This window comes from Rhinolophus sinicus, chromosome 16 (assembly GCF_057876585.1).
Source record: "Rhinolophus sinicus isolate RSI-liver-muscle chromosome 16, RSI-T2T, whole genome shotgun sequence".
Taxonomy (NCBI): Eukaryota; Metazoa; Chordata; class Mammalia; order Chiroptera; family Rhinolophidae; genus Rhinolophus; species Rhinolophus sinicus.
Window position 1 is genome coordinate 93,887,556 of NC_142516.1, and position 21,645 is coordinate 93,909,200.

Sequence of the window (21,645 nt, forward strand, 5' to 3'; positions counted from 1 at the left end):
TAATGCTACTTATAGCGGAGAAAGCAAACCATAAGAAAACAAAGATTTTAAAAACTAAATATAATACAGTTTACAGGGATTGTCCTAAGGCCATTTAGTTTATGTAGTTTTGGTGTTTATGCAGTCCTGGTTGCTGTTTTTAAAGCTGTAGTGGCTGTTCTCTGGCAGTGCAAGATTCTGGCACATTCAGTATACCATGTTTCCCCGAAAATAAGACCTAGCCGGACAGTCAGCTCTAGTGTGTCTTTTGGAGCAACAATTAATATAAGACCCAGTAAGACCGGGTATAATATAATACAGTACAACACAACTCAAACGCACCCCAAAATTAATAATTATATTAATTTTTGCTCCAAAAGATGCAGTAGAGCTGATTGTCCGGCTAGGTCTTATTTTCCAGGAAACATGGTACTATATTTATAGAAAATACACTATATATTATTTTAAATATTTCAACAAAATACTTAGAGTATTTTCTGGTTTCCTTTGCATCTCATTTCTGGTACTTTCAAGTCAGTTGAGGTATTTCTGTGAATATGAAGTCATTGTTCTCTATTAAGAGAACATCCAAAAAAAGATGATTCAAGTTTTTAAGAAACGAAAACATTTGCACAGTTTTGCTTTACATAAAAAAAGTAATTATTTTGAAAAACACACATCTATGCTAAAATATGATTTTACCAAGGTAAAATGAGACACTTTAGACTGTGGCATTGAGCCCTCATGTAGGTAGAGAAATATCCAGCATAGTGAATTAGTCATCTCCCACCTTAGCTAGGCAGTGTTTATAAACATCTTTTACTGGTCCGCTTCCATAATCCTTCTTTTTAGATTCTCTGTGACTTTTCTTTGGTTCCCACTTTTCTTGAACCCCCTAATCAGCTCTGCCATGACTTCCTTCCCGTCCTTGTCTTAATGGACCTCTTGAGGTGGGTGGTTCCAGATATGTGACCTGCGGTGGAAAAATGAGTGACAGAGGAAAGCTCTTGATTTTTAAGGGGTTCATGTTTACATAAGGAAGCTGCAGGAGTTGGGGTGGACAGAGGAACTACGAGTGGGTGAGTGGGGTAGGATGGCGGGTGACTGCAAAGATAGGAGGCTGAAGGGTAGCATGGCCAGATCTTCAGAGCAGTTTTGATTGAGGGCAAGTTTTTATATGTGAATGGAAGTGTAATGGTTTAGAAGTGGCAGGAGGGAGCTAGGAAATGGCAAAGGTTGAAGAGATAAGGCAGTTTTGAACAGAGGCGGTTCCTAGAAGGAAAACAGAAAGGGTGAGGCAAGAAGAAAGTCCCCAGGATGAGGAGAGAGGAGGTTCAGTGACCGAGCGAGAGGAGTAGAGGCCAGGAGACTGGGCTTGAGGGGTGGGGTAGGATGTCAGGGGTGGAGATTGAGAGGCAAGGTTACAGGTGACTGCATCTGTTATCTCAGCCTTGGCCTGGGCTGATCCAGTGGCGGAACCATTGGAGGGTTCCAGGCACGACTTGGCTGGGTCTCAGAGAGAGGGAGTGGGTGGCCAGGATGTTTGCAGAGGTGCAGGCTGTCTCCGTGTCGGGGGTAGTGCAGTGACTTCTGTGGTGAGCAGGGGGTGGGCATGGTGCCATAGTGCTTTTGGGTTACTGTGGTTCATGGGCAGAACCAGTGGACACATGTTATGCCGACTTAAAGGTCAGATAGGTGTTAAGTCCATGGAAGCTCAAGCAGTAACTCATACAACTCGGGGCTTTTATTGTTCTTAAAAATAACATAGGGAGTTTGTTTAAGGCTAATCAAATCCCTCAGGACAAATTTATAGCAGAGAAATCAAGTATGGCTGCAACTGCATTCTTGATATTACTGTGTTTGATTTGCAATCTAACAGAGAGTTTAATAAGTAAATTGCCTGTGATGTGTAGGATTAGAGGTAGACCCATAATACGAATCCAGACAGTCTTGCTCTAGCAGCTGCACCTTAAATGTGATACTTGTTAAAGGTCTTTTTGATACCAACTTAAATTAAACTCATGCTTTATTTTCTCTTAATATACTTCCTGAAGAAATATTTTCACTTGTTTCCATTTTTATTTTACAATAACCTTGTGAAAGGAAGATGGTATTTCATTTTACAGATAGGAAAATCAAGACTTTTGATTACTGTGGGATTCAACGTTTTCTCATGTTTTTAAATCCTTTGAATTTTGTTTCTATAAATTGTTGATTTCAAGTCCTTTGCCCACTTTGACTTTTCTTTTGTATAAGCTCTTTATATGTTGAAAATGTTAATAATTTTTAGGTTTCACTGGTTTTTTTTTTTTAACTTTTAAATGATTTCTAATGCATAGAACTTAATTTTATGCAGTCATATCTATGTGTAGCTGTTCTGAAATGTCATTTTTTATTCCTTTCATCTTAGACTTTCCATAAATTTTCTTCCAAATTTGTATTCTTTCACTTAAAAAATGTAAACTGTAATCTTTCTGGAATTTATTAAATGTGCATCGAGATCCAATGGAGGAATTTCCTAACTAGGAAACTTCTCGGTGCTTTGTGAAGCACCCGCGCCGTAGGTGGTGGCGTGTGCCGGCCACAGTGCCTGCCTGCTTGGTGGAGTCAGACCGCCTGGTCTGGGTCCTGGCTCTGCCATTTCCGGCAATGTCACTTTACCCCCTCTGATCCCATTTCCCTGTTTGTGAAATAACGTTAAAAAACAGTAGCAAAGCGTTGGTAGTACCAATGAGAGTCTGCCTCTGAAGTCCTTGTTCTTTAATTTTAGGGTTTATAATGCCAAGCACAGAATGCAATGCTTACTGTTAACAACTGTCAGTATTTCCATGTAATTATTCATTTGTATAATAACTACAGGGCTATTTCCTAATCTCACATTTGGAGGGGGCTTTAGAGATTATCTGGATTCAGCAGATAATTTCTGATAGTATTATTTCTTAGACCTGACTACACATCAGTCCCCTGGAGGAGCTTTGAAAAGCCCAAGGTTGCAGACCTCACCGCTGACTTACTAAATCAGAATCCCTGAGCTGTGTGGCCTCGTCATTTGTAATTTTGACAGACTTTCTGTGTGATTCTTAAGCATTTGGTTTCACAGGGGGTTGTCCAGCTTCTGCTTAAAAAGTAGCCATGTTGTAATATTTGTGGAATAATAGATTAGATGAGCTAATAAAAAGTAATTGCTTCTTGTCTTCCCAGTACAGTATATAGACATATATTGTATATGAGGATAGGTTTTGCCCATTCGTCATTGATCAGTTAGTATTATAATTTTTAGATGTGAAAGGTATTTATTTCTTGTATATTACTAACACCGCCAAACATTCGTACTTAGTTCTGATGGAATAGGAGATACTCTTTTTTTAATTAAGTTTTTAAATGAAGTTATTAATTCTGAAATCTCTTTTTATTTTTAGAGCTTTTTGACAACTACATGCAGCAAGATGCCCATGAATTCTTAAATTACCTACTAAATACAATTGCTGATATTTTACAAGAAGAGAGAAAGCAGGAAAAACAAAATGGCCGTTTACCTAATGGTAACATTGACAGTGAAAATAACAACAGCACACCAGACCCAACTTGGGTTCATGAGATTTTTCAGGGAACATTAACTAATGAAACCAGATGTCTTACTTGTGAAACTGTAAGTATATCATAACATTTTGTATGTAAAAAACTTAATTCATTATTGTAAAAGTTCTTTGAGGATAAGTATGAGATAAACTTGAAAGTTGTAATTCTTAGGTGTAGGATAAATGTTACAGATGTACTCGTCTGTTGAAAGTCTCTCTACACTTTCATGATGCTGATGTGACTGCCTGAGGTGACAGACATACTTACTGCAGTTTGACCTATTTGATTTTGTTCCAACCTAGGAGCCTATAGAGCCCTGTTCTAGAAAGTATGTCTTAGTTAAGCTCCTAAGAAACTTATAGGTCAGGGAGGTACATTAATTTGTTTTTACTTTCCTACAATTACGTTTATTGTTTATGGTTAGAATAAAAACTAAAGCATACTGTGTATACTCAAAGGGGGGAGATGCCCACTTACTGGATGCAGTGTCCTCCCTTCTCTGTGGGGCATACGGTCCCTGGTGCCCAGTAGATGCCCGAAACCTCAGATAGTAAGTACCAAACCCTATATATTCTATGTTTTTTCCTGTACAGACATATGATGAACTTCAATTTCTAAATTAAGCAAAGTAAGAGATTAACAACAACTAATAATCAACTAGAACAACTATAACTATACTGTAATAAGAATTATATCAGTGTGGTTTCTCAAATATCTTAATTCTACTGTACTCACCTTCTCACTTAAAGGAAGCACTTTACGGCTTCTATTGGATTGCCAGCATCACTACTCCTGTGCTCGGGCCCTTTACTAAGTAAAATAAGGGTCCCTTGAACACAAGCACTGTGATCCGTGACAGCCGAGCCGATAACTGAGACGGCCACTAAGTGACTGAGGGACAGGGAGTGTATGCAGTGGAAACGCCGGACAAAGGGAGGCTTCACGTCCTGAGCAGGACAGAGCAAGATTTCATCACACTACTCAGAATGGTGCACAATTTTAAAGTTATGAATTGTTTGTTTTGGGAATTTTCCATTTAATGTTTTTGGACCGTGACTGACTATGGGTAACTGAAACCATGGAAAGGAAAACCATGGATAAGGGGGGACTACTGTACTTTGTAAAGATGAGGGAAATAGGGAAGAAGCTTGGAAATTGGTTACACATAGGATCAGATAAACCAGCGCTCCTGGTTACAGTCTTACCTTGTTACCTAATGTCTCACGTGAATGAAAGCTCAGACTCTTACTTAAGCATCCGTTTTCCAATTTTGCCAGTTGAGCCAATAATGTCCTTTGTAGCATTTCCTCCCCTTCAGTGCAGAATCCATTTTAGAGTTGGGCATTGCATATACTTACAGTTTTTTCTTTAGCCTTCTTTAATTTGGAACATTTTTGTAGTCTTTTTGTCTTTTGTGACATTTACATTTTTAAAGAAAGTGTCCCCCCCACACCCATTTTAATCAAGTTTTCCTCATATTTAGTTTGTCTTGTGTTTCCTTCTAATTAGATGCAGGTTATGCATTTTAGTCTGGAATAATTCATAGGTAATGTGTCCTCAGGATGTCACATCTAGGCACGTGCATTCGCGTCCCCCTTACTGCTGATACTAATTTTCATCTACATTCAAGATGTTGTTCATTCTCACCACTTTATAATGATTGCTTTTTATGCCCTTGTAAATAGTAGACAGTCTAGGGTTACACAAATATCTTGTTCCTTATCAAAATCTCCCCAACATTTAGCATCCATTGGTGATTTTTGCCCGATCCAATCTTTACTATGATGGTTGTACTGCTAGTTTTTAATAGCGTAGGAAAGAAAGTACCATGGTTCATTGGGAAAGAGAATCCAGAAGCAAGAAAAGCAAAAGAAATGTTTTATGGCTGTTTGGAAGAATAACACTCCACTTGGTTGACTAAATCAGACAAACTTACACTGCCGGAGACTAATAAGCAACTGTCTTTACTTACTTTCTTTTTTTCTTAATAAATGGACATCAGAAAAATTGAGTGGAATGCACAGAAAGTTCCCAAACATCTCCCCCCCCTTTGCTTTCTCTTATTATTAATGTACTGCATTAGTGGGGTACATTTGTTGCAATTGATGAGCCAATATTGATATATTATTAACAAATCCATAGTTTACATTAAGGTTCACTCTTGGTGCTGTCTGTTCTATGGTTCTATTTGTTTTGACAAATGTATAATAGCATACAGAGTAGTTAACTGTCCTAAAAGTACTCATCCCTCCCTCCCTCTGGCAACCACTGACTGGCCTTTTTGCTGTCTCCATAGTTTTGCCTTTCCCAGAATGTCATGTAGGTGGAGTCATAGAATACTCAGCCTTGTCAGATTGGTGTCTTGCACTTAGCAATTTGCACTTAAGGTATTTAATGTCTTTTCATAGTGTGATAGCTCATTTTTTTTTGTGACTGAATTATATTCCATTGTATGGATACACCACAGTTTTTCCATTGACTTGTTGAATGACATCTAGGTTGCTTCCAAATTTTGATAATTATGAATAACGCTGCTATAAACATCCATGTGCAAGTTTTTGTGTAAACATAACCTTTCAACTCCTTTGGGTAATAAATACGCAAGAAAGCAATTGCTGGATCATATGGTAAGAGTATGTTTATTTTTGTAAGAAACCCGCCAAAGTGGCTGTATCACTTTGCATTCCCACCAGCCATGAATGCAAGTTCCTGTTGCTCCATGTCTTTGTCAGCATTTGCTTTTGTCAGTGTTTTGGATTTTCGCCATTCCGTCAGGGGTGTAGTATATTTCGTTGTTTTAACTCGCAGTTCCCCAGTCACATGTATGTGGAGCATCTTTTCATGTGCTTATTTGCCATCTGTGTATCTTTGGTGAGGTGTCTGTACAGGTTGTTTTCCTGTTGTTGAGTTTTATTAAGAGTTCTTTGTATATTTTGGATACTACTCCTTTATTAGACATGTCTTTTGCAAATATTTCCTCCCAGTCTGTGGTCTGACTTCTCATTTTCTTAATAGTGTCTTTGAAAGATCAGAAGTTTTTAACGTTTTCATTTTGAGATTTAATTTTAGTAAAGTCCAGTTTTGCTTCATGGAAATGCTGTTGGTGTTCTTTAAATACTTTTGGTGTTGTGTCTAAAAAGTCATCGCCAAACCCAAGGTCATCTAGATTTTCTCCTATGTTAATCATCTTGGAGTTTTATAGTTTGCATTTTATATTTAGGACTGTAATTCATTTTGAGTTAATTTTTTGAAAGGTGTAAGGTCTATGTCTAGATTCTTTTTCTTTTTTCCCTATGTGAATGTCCAGTTGTTCCAACACCGTTTGTTGAAAAGATTCCTTTCTTCACTGAATTGTCTTTGCTCCTTTGTCAAAGATAACTATAATTGTGTGGGTGTATTTCTAGGCTGTCTGTTCTATTCCATTGATCTATTTGTCTGTTCTTTCACCAATACCACACTGTTTTGATTGCCATAGTTTTATAGTAAGTCTTGAAGTTGGGTATCAGTCCTTTGACTTTGTTCTTCTTTAATATTGTGTTGGGTGTTCTGGGTTTTTGCCTCTCATGTAAACTTTAGAAACTGATTTATTATCCACAAAATAATGTGCTGAGATTTTGATAGGGATTGAATTGAATCTATAGATTAAGTTGGGAAGAACTGACATCTTGATAGTATTGAGTCTTTGTATCCACATAACATGGACTGTATATTTATTTACATCTTTTATTTCTTTTATTAGAGTTTTGTGGTTTTCCTCATATCAATGTTGTACATATTTTGTTAGATTTACACTTAAGTATTTCTTTTTTATGTGTGTGTTCATGTAAATAGCATTGTTCTTGGGTGTTTTTTTTTTAAAGCAAATGGTGATCCTTTTGGTTCATTCCCCCCTCCCCCCAAAAAAAGTAGGGTCTTTAAATAGAAACCATAACCCACAACAATGAATGATTTATTGACTATTGATTAGGGCTTGATCTTTTTAACTATTACCTGGTATTTGCAGAGCGGTCATTGTCAATAGTGTAATTTTAACTAATGGACACAATAGTAGTAAATAAATAAAATTCTCTTTTCTAAATAAATTTTTATTGGTGAGCCTCTTTCAGATCAAGTGAGAGGTGTAAGCTTAAGTATACTAACCGCCTGTGAAGATGTTTGGGGTTAGGTTAAGGAGGGTATCTTTGGTGTGGGCTTTGTTCACTGCTGCAACCGCCAGTTAATTGCCGTCATGGCTTTGACTGGTCAATGTTTGATATTGGGAATTGGGCTCACTACTCATCTTTATTCAGTCTAATCAGCTTCAGTCATTTTAACACGAGTTTTTTGATATGTCTTATAAAAAAACTTTTTTTTATCATAACTGAATTCTAAGCTTTAGGAAACGCTACCCAATTATTGAAGCAGTATTTCTATTGGAATAGTAGGTGTAAATCAGAGAATTTGGCAGTTGCTTATTGTTTAGGGTAATTAAATTTGGTCTGTGTTAGAAGATGTCTATAAGTCAGCTTTCAATGAAACAGAAAATAGTTGGATTTGCTTATGAGCATGGTGAGAAATGCAGTAATAGGTGAAGCTGGCAGGGTAGATTTGGGACCCTGTGTGGAGGTCTTTGGGGTGCTGTGCTGATGGAGTTTACTTTGTAGACTGGGGGTGTGAGCATTGGGGACTAAATGTTTTTGAAGGCGAGAGTTCTGTCAGCCATCCTTGTTAGTGTTCAAATATTTATTAATTTGATTTGTAGTAACCCTACCAATAGGGATCTGTCCCCCGTTCTTCACCAGGTCCTCCTGTGGCCTGCAGTGTATATTCGCAGGTCGTCTCCCTAGAAGTAAGGGTGTGAATTGAGGCTATTTTCTCAAAACCTAAGCTGCCATTTATTTAGGAGATGATTATTAGTACCAACCTAATGATCTAGCTTTATCAAACTAAGCTTGAGAGATGAAATTCAGAATTTCACAAGGGTAAGTAGGTATCATTTCTTCATTTAGTTTTGTACAAATATTTGTTTACCAGTTATGTCAGGCAGAAGATGAGTAGAGGTTGATAGATGAATAAGATATCATTTCTCATCTCAAGATGCTCACGGGGGTGGTAAAGACCCATCCACAACTAGTCGGGCAGTTCCAGTACAGTGTGTACGGCCCGGGCAAGCACGAGATGCCAGGGAGCCTGAGGACGGAGGACCAGCCCTGGTGGGATGGGCGTTTGCAAAGGTTCCGGATGGGCTTCCTGGAGGAGACAGTGCTTTTGTATGGCAGATTTAGTAATGCAGTTGTTAATACCCCTTTTGGTAGGAGGCTGGTGTCTGTAACAGCACCCCCTTCTGGTGTTCTTCTCTGCTCTGTGATGCTTCCTTCTTGGTCTCTTTCCTTGGCTTTTCTTCTTCCATTTGTCCTTTAAAGGTAGGTACCCTCTAGGGTTTCATTTTGGGCTGCCTCTCACTCTGCATTGCGGGAAGCGGGGGGTCATGTGCCATTTTCATTACCACCTGGGCTGCTGATTCCCCAGTCCAGCTCTCCAGCGTGAATTTTAGACCTGTTATCTCCCAGATGCTGGGTGTGACCTCACATTGGGACATAGCAGTCCAACAACAATCAGACATGTTTACAAATACTTCTAAAAGTTAAATATTGCCCCACTTGGTGATCACCTGGCACCAACACAGTTGTGAACATAAACATAGTAACTCAGATACATCCAGAAGATCCAGAACATCCTTACGTCAAGCTTTTTATGTTCCCGTAAAAAGGAAATTTGAAAACGCAGAGCTCCAAGGCAGTGTCTGAGAATCTCAAACCTCATGCCGAGGAACATCAGATCCTGTCTGATCTGATATGAAGACTGCCTGAGCTGGCTTTAGCCTACCTCTCCCACACTGCCTCTTGTCACACTCCCCACACTTCCTTAAAGCACCGGCCTAATTGTTTTTCCTTAAGCACATTGTGTTCCCTTCCCCTCTTCCTTGTCTTCTGCCCTTGTTTCTTACTGAATGTTCGGAGACCCAGAGGAGTTGTCTTGTAGTGTCACTATACCTTGTATGCATGTTCTCCTGTTTACCCAGATTTGCATAAGTATCTACTGTACATCTAGCCACATAATCTATCGTAGGCTGGTGAAACGGATGTATAACACTGATGCAGTATTGAAACAGGAAAGCACTCACTGTGTTGGGTGTGTTGTCACTGTGGGTGAGAGGGGAGCTGAGTCAGACTTGTGTTCTATTGCTTGCTCACCTTGGGAATACAGTCATTGAAGGGAATAGCAAGGAAAATTGGTGTCTAAAGTTCTGTTCTAATCCAATTCAAATGAATAAGTAATAACCATTTTTTATAAGGTGATTTGCCCGTAAGTCAAACAGAATTTCATATTAGATTTTTCTTGAGAAATAAAAGGTCATAAATAAAGGTTGTGATTTGGCATTTTGGTTTAAATTATTTTCTTAAAAGATAAAACAATACAGGTGTCATGTCCTTTGCCAAGCATTGTCATTTAATCTTGGCCTACGGTTTTTAAGAATTGGTATATATGGTACCATTTATTTCCTGCTTTTCAGTAACACCAAGATTTTGCAAAGTAATGGAGTTTCACATTGTACTGGCCTTTGCCAGTAAGAGAATCTGCCACAGGTGTACTTGGGGTTTTGCCTGTACGTATTATGAGAGTTACTTATTCAGTGTTCTTTTGAATAATCCACATCAAGTCATTTTCTTTTGAACTTGGGGAAAAAGAATTCTTCGTACACTTTGTACTAATATTAGAGTGTATTTAATTCTGTCATTTTTGTACAGTGGTTTTCTGATATTTGAAGATTTCAAAAGTAATTCCCTATTTTTACAGATAAGCAGCAAAGATGAAGATTTTTTAGACCTTTCTGTTGACGTGGAACAAAACACATCAATTACTCACTGCTTAAGGTAAGTGTAGAGTTATTTATTGTGAAAGTTAATGAATATCTTTGGTTTAGAATATTTCTAAATGAGGACATGATTTTCTGGTGTGGACAAAATTAATTTATTTTGAATTTTACACAGGGGTTTTAGCAACACAGAAACTCTGTGCAGTGAATACAAATACTACTGTGAAGAATGTCGCAGCAAACAGGAAGCACACAAACGGTAATTTAGTGTCTTGGGAATTTTTTAGTGATTCTTTGGCAATGGATGTTGTAGATGGGCTTTTCTAGCTGAAAGTGATCTGTGAAAATTTACACTGAGTAAAAATTCTTAATTTTATCACCAACAAGTTAAGGCTTATTAAGTAATTACTGGATAAACTATATTCAACTCTGCACCCGCGGGTGAGTTTCTGCATTTAGTGATTGTTTAATAATCATAAATCAGTACAGGTAAAATATTTGGTTTTGAAGCTTTCTTGATTATGTAAACTTTTCCCTTGGTGAGGGAAAAGGGACTTTTCTCAGTCCACCCGAGTTTCTTCTGTTCTTACACAGGATTTTGTACCTTCTCTTAGTAGATAAAGATGCGAGTTTGGTACCAAGGAATGCATTCGTTATCATCATCCTTGTTATCTTACTTTGTATTTTGAAATAATCTCAGACTCAGAGAAGAGTTGCAGGCACAGCACCAGTAATGCTGCTTTACCCTAAACCATTTGAAAGTGCGGTCCCAGTATGACGTCCCATGATCTGGGCACTTTAGTAGCTATGTCCTCCCCACAGGGGAGTTTTCCTACGTGCCATGTCCATCCCAGTCAGGAAAGTAACGCTGACGTGTGCTTGTTATCGCAGACCTGACTTTAGTGTCTGTCACCAGATGTCCCAATGATGTCCTTTTTAGAAAAGAGGGTCCCGTCCAAAATCACACATTATGTTTAGTCTTTTACATTTGGAACAGTTCCTCAGTCTTTTCTTGACTTTAATGATCTTGACACTTTCAAAATTACATTTGTTATTTTGTAGAATGTCCCTCTTTGGGTTCATCTCATGTTTTCTCATATTAGATTCAGGTTATATATTTTGGATGGGAATCTCACAGAAGTGGTGCAGTGATCTTATTGTAGCCTCTTCAGTGGCACGTGGTTGTGGTTTGTCTCGTGTCGGGGTTCCCCAAGGCAGCTGCTAGGTTTGGTGATTGGCTAGAAGGACTGGCAGGATTCAGTGAGCTAGTCATGTGCGCAGCTAAGACTCGTTACTGGGGACGGGGAGAAGGCACAGTCAGCAAAGGGAAAGCCAGGCAAGCTTCCAGGAGTGCTGGCCCAGTGGAGTCGCACAGGACACACTTCATTCCGCCCGCATCGAATGTGACAGCCTGGGGGAGAAATGTGGTCTGCCCCGGAAGCTCCCTGGAGACTCAGTTCCCAAGGGTTTTACTGGGGGCTGGTCACGTAGGCCCCCTCTCCCTGGCACGTACCCAGACCCCTGACTTCCAGAGGAAAGGTGTTCCGCATACCATACTGTGTGTCAAACAGTGAGGCACCTTGAGACACCCTTCTCATTCAGGGAATGGTGGCACTGCTCTCTAAATCCGATTCCCAGTAGTCATCCGGGGACCACCCTTGCAAGCAGGCCTTTCTAAGGATTGTGCGAGGCGCGCTACATTAACTGTTTTCTTCACATCCCATCACTGATGCTGTTCATCTTTGAACACTTGATTAAGGGGATGTCTCCAGAGTTCTCCACTGTAAGCTGTGCTTTTCTCCATTTGTAATTCATAAGGATTTTGTGTGGAGGTATTTTGAGATTCTAAATATCCCCATTCCTCATCAGACTTTTTTTCATTTTAAAAAATCTCAGTGTGGATTCAGAGATTCCTGTTTTCATTCAGTGGGTTATGATCCATTACCATTCTAATTTATTTTTGTGTTGAAATTATCCCCGGTTTGGCTAGCAGGAGCCGCTTGAGCTGGCTCCGGTGTCTTTTGGGCACGACCCATCATTCTTGAGCACTTCTTTACTTTCTGGCACCGTAAGATTTTCCAGGCTCATCGTACACTTTCCTTTCCCCGACCCTGACACCAGCCATTGCTCCAAGGAGCCCTGATTCCTTCTGGGGAGGGGAGTGGTGATGAGAAACCAGGACCTTGGACAGGTATTCTCGTTGCTATTAGGCTGTCACTGTTCATGAGTCCCCTTAGTGAACAGAGCTAGAGAACGGGTGTGGCTATGCGTACGTTTATACTTACATCTGCTCAAACACACATACACACCTGCACTGTACTTATCTATTGTCTGTCTGTCTATATGGAAAAACCATGAATTCACAATGATTACCTCCAATGTCCGCCAACGCCATAGGGTTCACCCTAGCTTTCTCCTTTTTAACGTGATTCCCTTCTCTGATGATAAAAGTTGGCTCCCATTATCCTGATGTATTTACTTACTTGGTCAGTGCCCTGGTAGGTGAGCAGTCGTATCCTCATGTATATACACACACACAATTCTCTCATATAGACGTGTTGCTTACTCTGCTTGGGCTTCCCCTCTCGCCTGCCTACACAGATGTCTACTTTGTATGGCCCCATGGTTGAACTGAAATGTGCATGAAGGGAAGGGAAAGAACGTAGATTTTTAAATGATTATGTTTTTTTGTTTTTGTTTTGGCCACATGCACATCTACTGGGAAGGGAGGTATTTTGGTAATGGACAAGGTAATCAAAACAGGTTACTCCAGGTTCCCTTCCATTAGTACATATGATTGGAGCACCTCTAATAAGTTTGATTAGAGGCATGGGGGCCGATGTACCAGATTAATCCTGAAAATGCTGTAGAAAGTGCCTAACGCTGTTGGTTAAGGAAGATAGAGTCAAGAACTAAATGTAGCCAAGAGGAATGTAACTCAGAAACTTTATTGGTTAGATGGAGGAAGGCCCATCTGTGAGCATAAGCTGGTCACATAGGATGACAGGTGACCATACATAAGTAATTAGGAATTATCTACAAAGTCAAGCTGTTTGTTTTGAAGATATACATGAGATTTTATATATTAATTAATATTAGACCTTTTATTAAATTACATGAGGAATGTATGTTCTCTGTACAGAAATTAGAAAATACATGTTAAGTATAAATCACTTAAGAAAGCACTGTTAACATTTTCGTATAAATCCTAGATGTTTTAAGTACATGTGTATATACACACATAATTCTTGAAATGGAATCAAACTTTATATACAGTTTTGTAACTTTTTCCACTTACTGAATTACAACCATGTCAATGAAAATACACTTTTACATCAGTCTTAAGAGGTGCTACATAGTGTTTTGTGTTTTGTTTTTTGTTTTTGTATGGACATACCAATCTAAATCTACCAATTCTATAAATCCAACAATTTAGATTGTTCCCATTTTTTCACTGTTAAGGTGCTTTGATGAACATATTTTGTATGTATGCACACCCCCCACCCACATATTTTCAGACTTTGCAGTATTATTGTAGGATGAACTATGTAAGTTCATGGAAAGACACCAATACAGAAATTACATATTTTCCACTAGGATGTAGCATCAACCCTCTTGTTAACTTGCAGTGTGATACTGGGCCATTTAATATGTTGGGGTCTCACTTGGACTAGTCGACTTCTAAGGTCCCTGTCATCGCTAAAAGTCTGTAGTTTCTGGTCTCAGAATAGGATTGTGTTGAATATACGGATCATAGTTTTTATTAAAGAAATAATAGTCAGTTTGACTTAAGGTTTCAATCTGGATGAAGGATCAAAACCATATAATCATGTTAGTGGATACAGAAAAAGCATTTGACAAAATTCAACACCCTTTCATGACAAAAACACTCTATAAACTAGGAGTAGAAGGAACATACCTCTACATCATGAAGGCCATATATGAAAAGCCTACAACCAACATCATACTCAACAATGAAAAACTGAAAGCTTTTCCTCCAAGATCAATAACGAGGTAGGGGTGCCTACTCTTGCCATCTTTATTCAGCATAGTATTGGAAGTCCTAGCCAGAGCAGTTAGGCAAGAAAAAGAAATTAAAGGCTTCCAAATCAGAAAAGAAGTAAAGTTATCTCTGTTTACCATGGCATGATCTTAAACACTAAGATTAAACCAAAAAAAAGAAAAACCTTATTAGAACTAATAAACAAATTCAGCAAAGATGCAGGATACAAAATCCACACACAAAAATCAGTTGCAGTTCTGTACATTAGCAGTGAACACTCTGAAGGGAAATCAAGAAAATAACCCCATTTACAAAAGCATCAAAAAAAAAAAAAATACTTAGGAATAAATTTAAACAGGCGAAAGACTTGTACACTAAGAACTATAAAATATTGTTGCAAGAAATTAAAGAAGATACATACAAATAAACGGAAAGGTATCCTGTATGCATGGATTGGAAGAGTGAATCATATAAAGACGTAATATTATTAAAATGGCCATACTGCCCAAAGCAAATCTAACAGATTCAGTGCCATCCCTATCAAAATCTCAATGGCGTTTTTCTGAGAGACAGAAAAAAAACCCCTCAGAATTCGTGTGAGGAATCTTAAAGGACTCTGAATAGCCAAACAATCTTAAGAAAGAAAAAAGGCTGGAGGCCTCATACCTCCTGATTTCAAAACATGTTACAAAGCTACAGTAATCAAAGCAGTGTGGTACTAACATCAAGACATACAGGCCAATGGAACAGAAGAGCCTCGAAATACATCCTCACTTATCTTGTCAGATGATCTTCAACAAATGTGCCAAAGCATCACAGTAGGGAGTGGATAGTCTCTTCAGCAAATGGTGCTGGGAAAACTGGATATCCACATGCAAAGAATGAAGTTGGACCCTTATCTAATACTATATACAAAAGTTAAGTCAAAATGAATTACAGACCTAAGCATAAGACCTGAAACTATAAAACTCCTAGGGGGAAAAATAAAAAAAAAAATGGGAAAAGCTTCATGATATTGAATTTGACAGTGATTTCTTGAATGTGATACCAAAAGCATAAGCAACAAAGCAAAAATAGGCAAAGGATGGACCTCAAGGGCATTATGCTAAATGAAATAAGCCAAGTCACAAAAAGACAAATTCTGTATAATTTCAGTTTTACGAGGAATCTAAAGTAGTCAAGTTCTTAGAAACAGAAAGTGAAATGGTGGTTGCCAGGGTCTGGGGGAGAGGAAAGGGGGAATTGTTCACTTAGTTTGCAAGAAGAAAAAGGTGTGGAGATGTGTTGTGCAGCGTGTATGGAGCTGACACTACGCTTACAAGGAGTAAGGTGGTCACGTTTGTTACGGGTTTTTTTTACCACAATAATAAAAAAACCACATGTGAAGTTTGACTTTCATTCATGATATATCTGTTTGAATTACTATAAGACAGTGTCTTTAAAAAGTTGCAGTCTGGAAAACTGATGAACGATTTCTGGAAATGTTATTAATATGCCATAAGATAAGGGGTCCGTGATGAAATGGGTTTGCTGTATAATAACATTTCCTCATTCATAGTTACTTATTTATGCTTCATATTGTAGACTCTGAGAGGAGCTACGGAATAAAAGAAATTGATCTTTTATCTAGCTTTTCCCAGTATTTGCACAGACTCCTTTTATACAGCATAGCTACTAAACTGTGTATAGCACAGTCCCGGCAAAATACCAGCCATAGACTTGTATGCAGCAGGAGGACAGAGCAAATGGGTGAAGTGGAGGGAGGTCCCTGGGGAACTGGAATGAGAAAGGACTTGGTAGCTTTCTTTCAGGCAGTGTTCCCCTGTCCTCTGGGCCTTCAGGTGGGAATGGTGCCGATATTTTAAGGAGCAATATTTCTGTCACTCCTCTCTCACTTAGAGTGGGATCTGATGCTGAGTGACCGTGGACTGGGAGCCAAGCCAGCCTGACTGGCTCCTCGCCTACATATCCTTCCTCTCTGTTTGCTGTACTCTCCCTGTGTTCCATATTCGGCTTGGCCCACTTCTAGGCCCAGACCTGTCCTTATGAGGCATTGAAGGAGACTCCTGTGGTGCCCAGGCTACTCAGCATCGACTTGTCATGGCCACACGTCCATTTGTCTGCTCTCGATCTCGCAGTTGAGATCCTTCGTCTTCCTGAGATCAAGTCCTTCCCTTTTGCTCCATTTTCATAACTGGGTCCATATCTTATTCCTCTGTACCCAGCTGCTGGTCATGGTTGCCTGTATGGTACATACCACGTCAGCATCTTTCCAGCAATAGGAATTTGCCTTACTGTAGCCAACGTGCCAACCACCCTGGCTCACACCCCCATCTCAGTCCGCTCAGGCTGCTATACCAAACCACCTGAGACTGGTGCATTATAAACAACAGACATGTTTCTCACAGTTCGGGAGGCTGGGAAGTCCAAGGCCAAGGGCCTGCATGGTCGTGTTCTGATGAGGACCCTCTTCCTGGCTCGTAGCCAGTGCCTTCTCACTATGTCCTCACGTGGTGGGAGGGCGCTTGCAAGCTCCAGTGTTTCTTTTAATATGAACCCCCTTCCTAAGGGCTCCACCATCATGACCTAGCACCTCCCAGAAGCCCCACTTACTAATACCATCACATTGGGCATTTGGATTTCGACATGAATTTGGGGGGCAGGTACAAACCATAGCAACCTCCCCCCGACACACACACACCTATTAGAATCCTCTGGAATCCACCTATGTTTCTGGTTTTCTGGGTCCTTCTGTCTTTTGACAGGTGGGTGCTACATACCTGGCAGCATCTCCTGATGGCGCTCGGTGCCCTGTTCCATCTGTGGTTGGGGCACTCCTGGCCTCACCCATCCACTGGCCTGGCCTGCGTTTGTAACACGTGCCAGAGTCAGGTTCTGTCATCTTGTGGAGCTGTCCTCAGTGCTCCGTCTCCGTCTCCTAGTGCCCTTCTCACGTCTAGTCATAGCATTCTGTTCCCTTCTCATCCCTCCGTGTGGTTTGCCTCAGTCCTCATTGACGTTACGATATATGAGAGTGTGGAATTTTATGTCTGTACAATTATTAAGCTTTTCTGTGTAGCCAAGACTTCTCACAGACTTTAGTAAGTTCGTATGTGCTTGTGCTCGGGTATTCAGTTTCTCTCGGTTTGCAAACTAGTGCCCCTGGACCAAATTCAATCTATAGACCTCTTTGCTTGGCTCACACAGTTTTTACAAATGGGAATTTTTCGTTTGAAAAATGATTTTTGGCCATTCTTGGGGGAAAAAACCAGCGACCAGCAGGAAGGCCTGCTCTCCATGGTGTCCTGCAGCGGAGTCATGGGTGCTCCCGTTAGGACGCAGGTGCAGACAGTTCAGCCTCCCCCCGCCCCCACTCCTGTGAAATGCTTTCACTTGGCCCTTCTTTGGAGGGCTCCCCTTGGACCACTGCAGAAGGACACTTCCAGGAATTTCTTTTGCCTCTGACTGACAGGTGGACAAGAGTCTGAAAGCCCAGCTGCCCTTGCTGGGGTCAAGAGCAGTCTGCAGTGACATTCACAGCCCAGGGGTTCCCTGGGGGACTCGGGGGGGGGCACTGGCCCCTGGGTTTTGGCCTCCGGTGGACCCCTTACCCGGCTTCCTTCCCTCCCTGCTTCCCTCACTCCACCCAGGAGCACCGCCTGGACAAATCTGGGCATATGACTTCTTGTCACAGGGTCTGCTTCTGGGGAACAGCGCCCCAAATAGGGAGGCCGTGCTCTCTCGTCACCACAGCCCCACCACCTCCTGTTACAGTGGCTGCTGCCGTTATTTGAGTTTGTTACCTGATAGTAATAAGTGCAGTAACTTTTTTGCTAAGAAAGTAATACTGTAGTCTACTCATTCCCAGTCTCACACAAAAGTACTTTGATTAGGTTGGAAGAGGACGTGCTTGTTTTTAGAATTCACATTATTGATCAGCACATGTTTTCTGTAGAGATATAAAATTTCTGGAAAATTTAGGCTGGGGTGAGGATGTTTCTCTTTTGGAGGAGAAATATGCTATGTTAATTTTTAAACACTCCTTACATATTTATTACTTTGTTAATTTAGGAATATAAAGGAGTCTCTGTATTTTATTTTTACAATTACTGATTTTTAGAAAGAACTTAAGGAAAAAATCATCAATTCAGTTAGTCTATTATATCATCACCAAGTGGGGTTTATGTGTTTGTTGCTAGATTCAGTTGGCAGTGTTTTGTTGATGACTTTCACATCTGTGAAATACTTCACATCTGTGTAATTCTATTTTCTTGTAATACCTTTGTGAGGGTTTGGCATTGGGTTTATGCTGGCCTCGGAAATGAGTTGGACATCATTCCCTCCTCCTCTTTTATGGAACAGTTTGTATAAGATAGGTTTTATTTCTTCCTTAAATGTTGGATAGAATTCACCAGTGCTGCTCATTGGTCCTATTGTTTCTTTTGAAGAAGGGGGAAAGTCTTTGATTCCAAACACAGGACCCTTTAGATTTCCTATTATTTCTTATTTTCAGTTTTAGTAAATTATGTTTTTTTAAGAAATGTGTCCTTTTCATTGAAGTTACCTAATATCATAATGTTATCCATAATATTATTCTCTTTTTTTTTAACTTCGTATTTTGAAATGATTATAGGTTCACAGGAAATTGTAAACACAGCACAGAGATAGTAAGGAGAGGCCCCACGCACCACCTCCATTCAGCATCCCGTAAGGGGAACCTGTTTCATAACTGTAGTACAGTCAGCATTGACCTTAGTGAGATTTGACTAGCTTTACACGTGCTCATTTGTTTGTGTGTGTGTGCAGTTCCGTGCACTTGTATCACGTGTGGATTCATGTAATCACAACAGTCAAGAAACAGAACTGCTCCATCTCTTCTGTGCTTGATCTCACCTGTGGTCACACACCACACCGCCACCCCATCCCCACTGGCCCCACTCCTAACTCCTGGGACCGCTAGTCTCTCCTCCATCTCTGTAATTTTGTCATTTTGAGAATGTTATATAAATAGAATCAGGCAGTATATGACCTTTTGAGATTGGCTTTCTTCACTCAGCATAATTCCCTGAGATTTACTCAAGTGGTTACATGTATCTGTGGTTCATTCCTTTTTATTGCTGAATAGTCTTCCATGGTACTTTCTTATGCTGTCAGTGTCTGTAGAATCTATAGTGATAGCCTGCCTGTGATTTCTGGTATTGGCCATTTTGTTTTCTTTTTTTCCCCTTGATTAACCTTGCTGGAATTTTACCACTTATTTGAATCTCTATTGTTTTTTTTCCTATTTCATTGATTTCTGTTCTTTTCTATTTGCGCTTGCTTTGGGTTTCATTCGCCATTTTTTCTAGCTCCTTTAGGTGGAAACTTAGATTTTCGGTTTTAAACCCTTTTTCTTTTCTAATGTAAATATTTAAAGCTATAAATTTCCCTCTAAATGCTGCTTCGGCTGTATTCTCACAAATTTTGACATGTTGTATTTGCATTATCATCCATTTCAAAAATCTATTCTAATTTCCCTTATAATTTTCTCTTTGTCCCATGGATATTTAGAAGTTTGTTGCTTAGTTTGCATACTCTGGGAATTTTCTAGGTATTTTTCTTTTTGTCAGAGAGCATATTTTATGATTTCAGTCTTTTGGAATTTATTGACACTTCTTCCATTGTCTAGTACGTTGGTGAATGTCCCAGTTGTACTTGGAAAGAATGTATATATATTCTGTAGTTTGAGATGGAGTGTTCCATAAATGTCATTTAGATCCATAATTTGGTTGTTCATATCCTCCTTATGCTTACTCATTTCTTGTTAGTGAGAGAAGACTGCAACTCTGATTATACATTCATCTGTTTATTTAATTCTGTCAAATTTTGAAGCTTTGATATTTGGAGCATATAGTTTTAAGATTATGTCCTCTTGATTAACACGTTGCATATGGATCACGAGAATCTTCATGAGGGATTTAAGCCCCGCCGCAATGTGTTAACTATCCCTCTTTATCTCTAGTAACATTCCTTATCTTGAAGTCTGTTTCATCTGAAATTAGTATCAGCCAAAGCCAGCTGACTTACTGTTTGTCTATTTCCATCCTCCTACTTTTTAAAATAGCTTTAAATTACAATAGATATTATCAAGAAAGGTAAACACTTCTTAAGTTAGAGTGCAAAATGAACACACCTTATTGTTTTAAAGATGTAAAAGCAAGAAAATGTATGTATAACAAATTCATCCAGATTTTGATCACTGTGTAGTGCCATTTAAAAATTTTAATAGAAAATTGATTTATAAGTTAGATTACAGAAGATAAAATCAGTGTTTAGATCAAACTTTATAAGGAAAAAATATTCTCTACTCTTTTTTTTTCCAACATAATTTGTTTTTGTAAAAACATTACATCTTAAGACAACTTTAAAAAAAACACGACAGACATCAAGAGCTCCCTAATGTAACCTCTCCACACAATTTTGAATGGAAGGAAAATCAGAATCCTACACATTCTTTGGTATATTGATGGAATTGGTGTTTTGAGTAGGAAATCAACTTTTTTTTTTTTTTTTGCTGCTGCTGTAAAATCTACACAATGAGTTTCTTACTCCTTACATGGGTGTCCAAGCAATTTTCTTCTTCCTGAACCATTTTAATATGAGGAAAATTTTGTAAGGTAGTCTCATCATCATCTTTAAAATACGGCTCCACAATGTTTTTGTTTGACTTTGTCATGTTTTTCCCCACAAGCATTTGGTTTCTTTGTGGTAGCTGACATTCCTCTGGGATTAAACTCTGCCAGTAGGACTGATTTTTCATGTGTTGTCTGATCGAACATATTTTATAAGCTAGCCTTTAGATGTTTTTTCTCCATTTGGACTTTTTTCCCCTCTGCTCTTGCTTCATTTCTAAAAGCACATTTTTCCTAACCACCAGGCCATGTCTATCTCCTCTTCCTAATCTGAACTGACGGCCATCTATTTCACTAATACTCATTTAATGCTGAGAGTATTCTTTTGGATCTATACTCCACTGAAAATTTTCAAAGGATACTTTGTTTTTGTTATTTTGAAAGAATTTGTTTTGGAAACTACCTGGGTTTAATCAACTATCTGGTGTATATAAAATTGGATTATTGGTTATATAATTTTATATCTTTACTTTTTTACTTTCCACAAGTATTTTCCCATGCCATTTAGAAACTTTCACCATCACCATTGTTTGAAGTTGTTTAATATACTGTTACAT

The 21,645-nt window shown here is 39.2% G+C and overlaps 1 protein-coding gene across 1 annotated transcript in view; it reads left to right on the top strand.

Moving 5' to 3' along the window:
* Positions 1-21,645, top strand: part of USP12 (ubiquitin specific peptidase 12) — a 79,661-nt gene that overhangs the window by 51,329 nt on the left and 6,687 nt on the right. Inside the window, exons 4-6 of the mRNA XM_019736579.3 lie at positions 3,399-3,628; positions 10,396-10,472; positions 10,590-10,673. Coding sequence (XP_019592138.1) covers positions 3,399-3,628; positions 10,396-10,472; positions 10,590-10,673 — 391 coding nt within the window. The remainder of the gene's footprint in view (positions 1-3,398; positions 3,629-10,395; positions 10,473-10,589; positions 10,674-21,645) is intronic.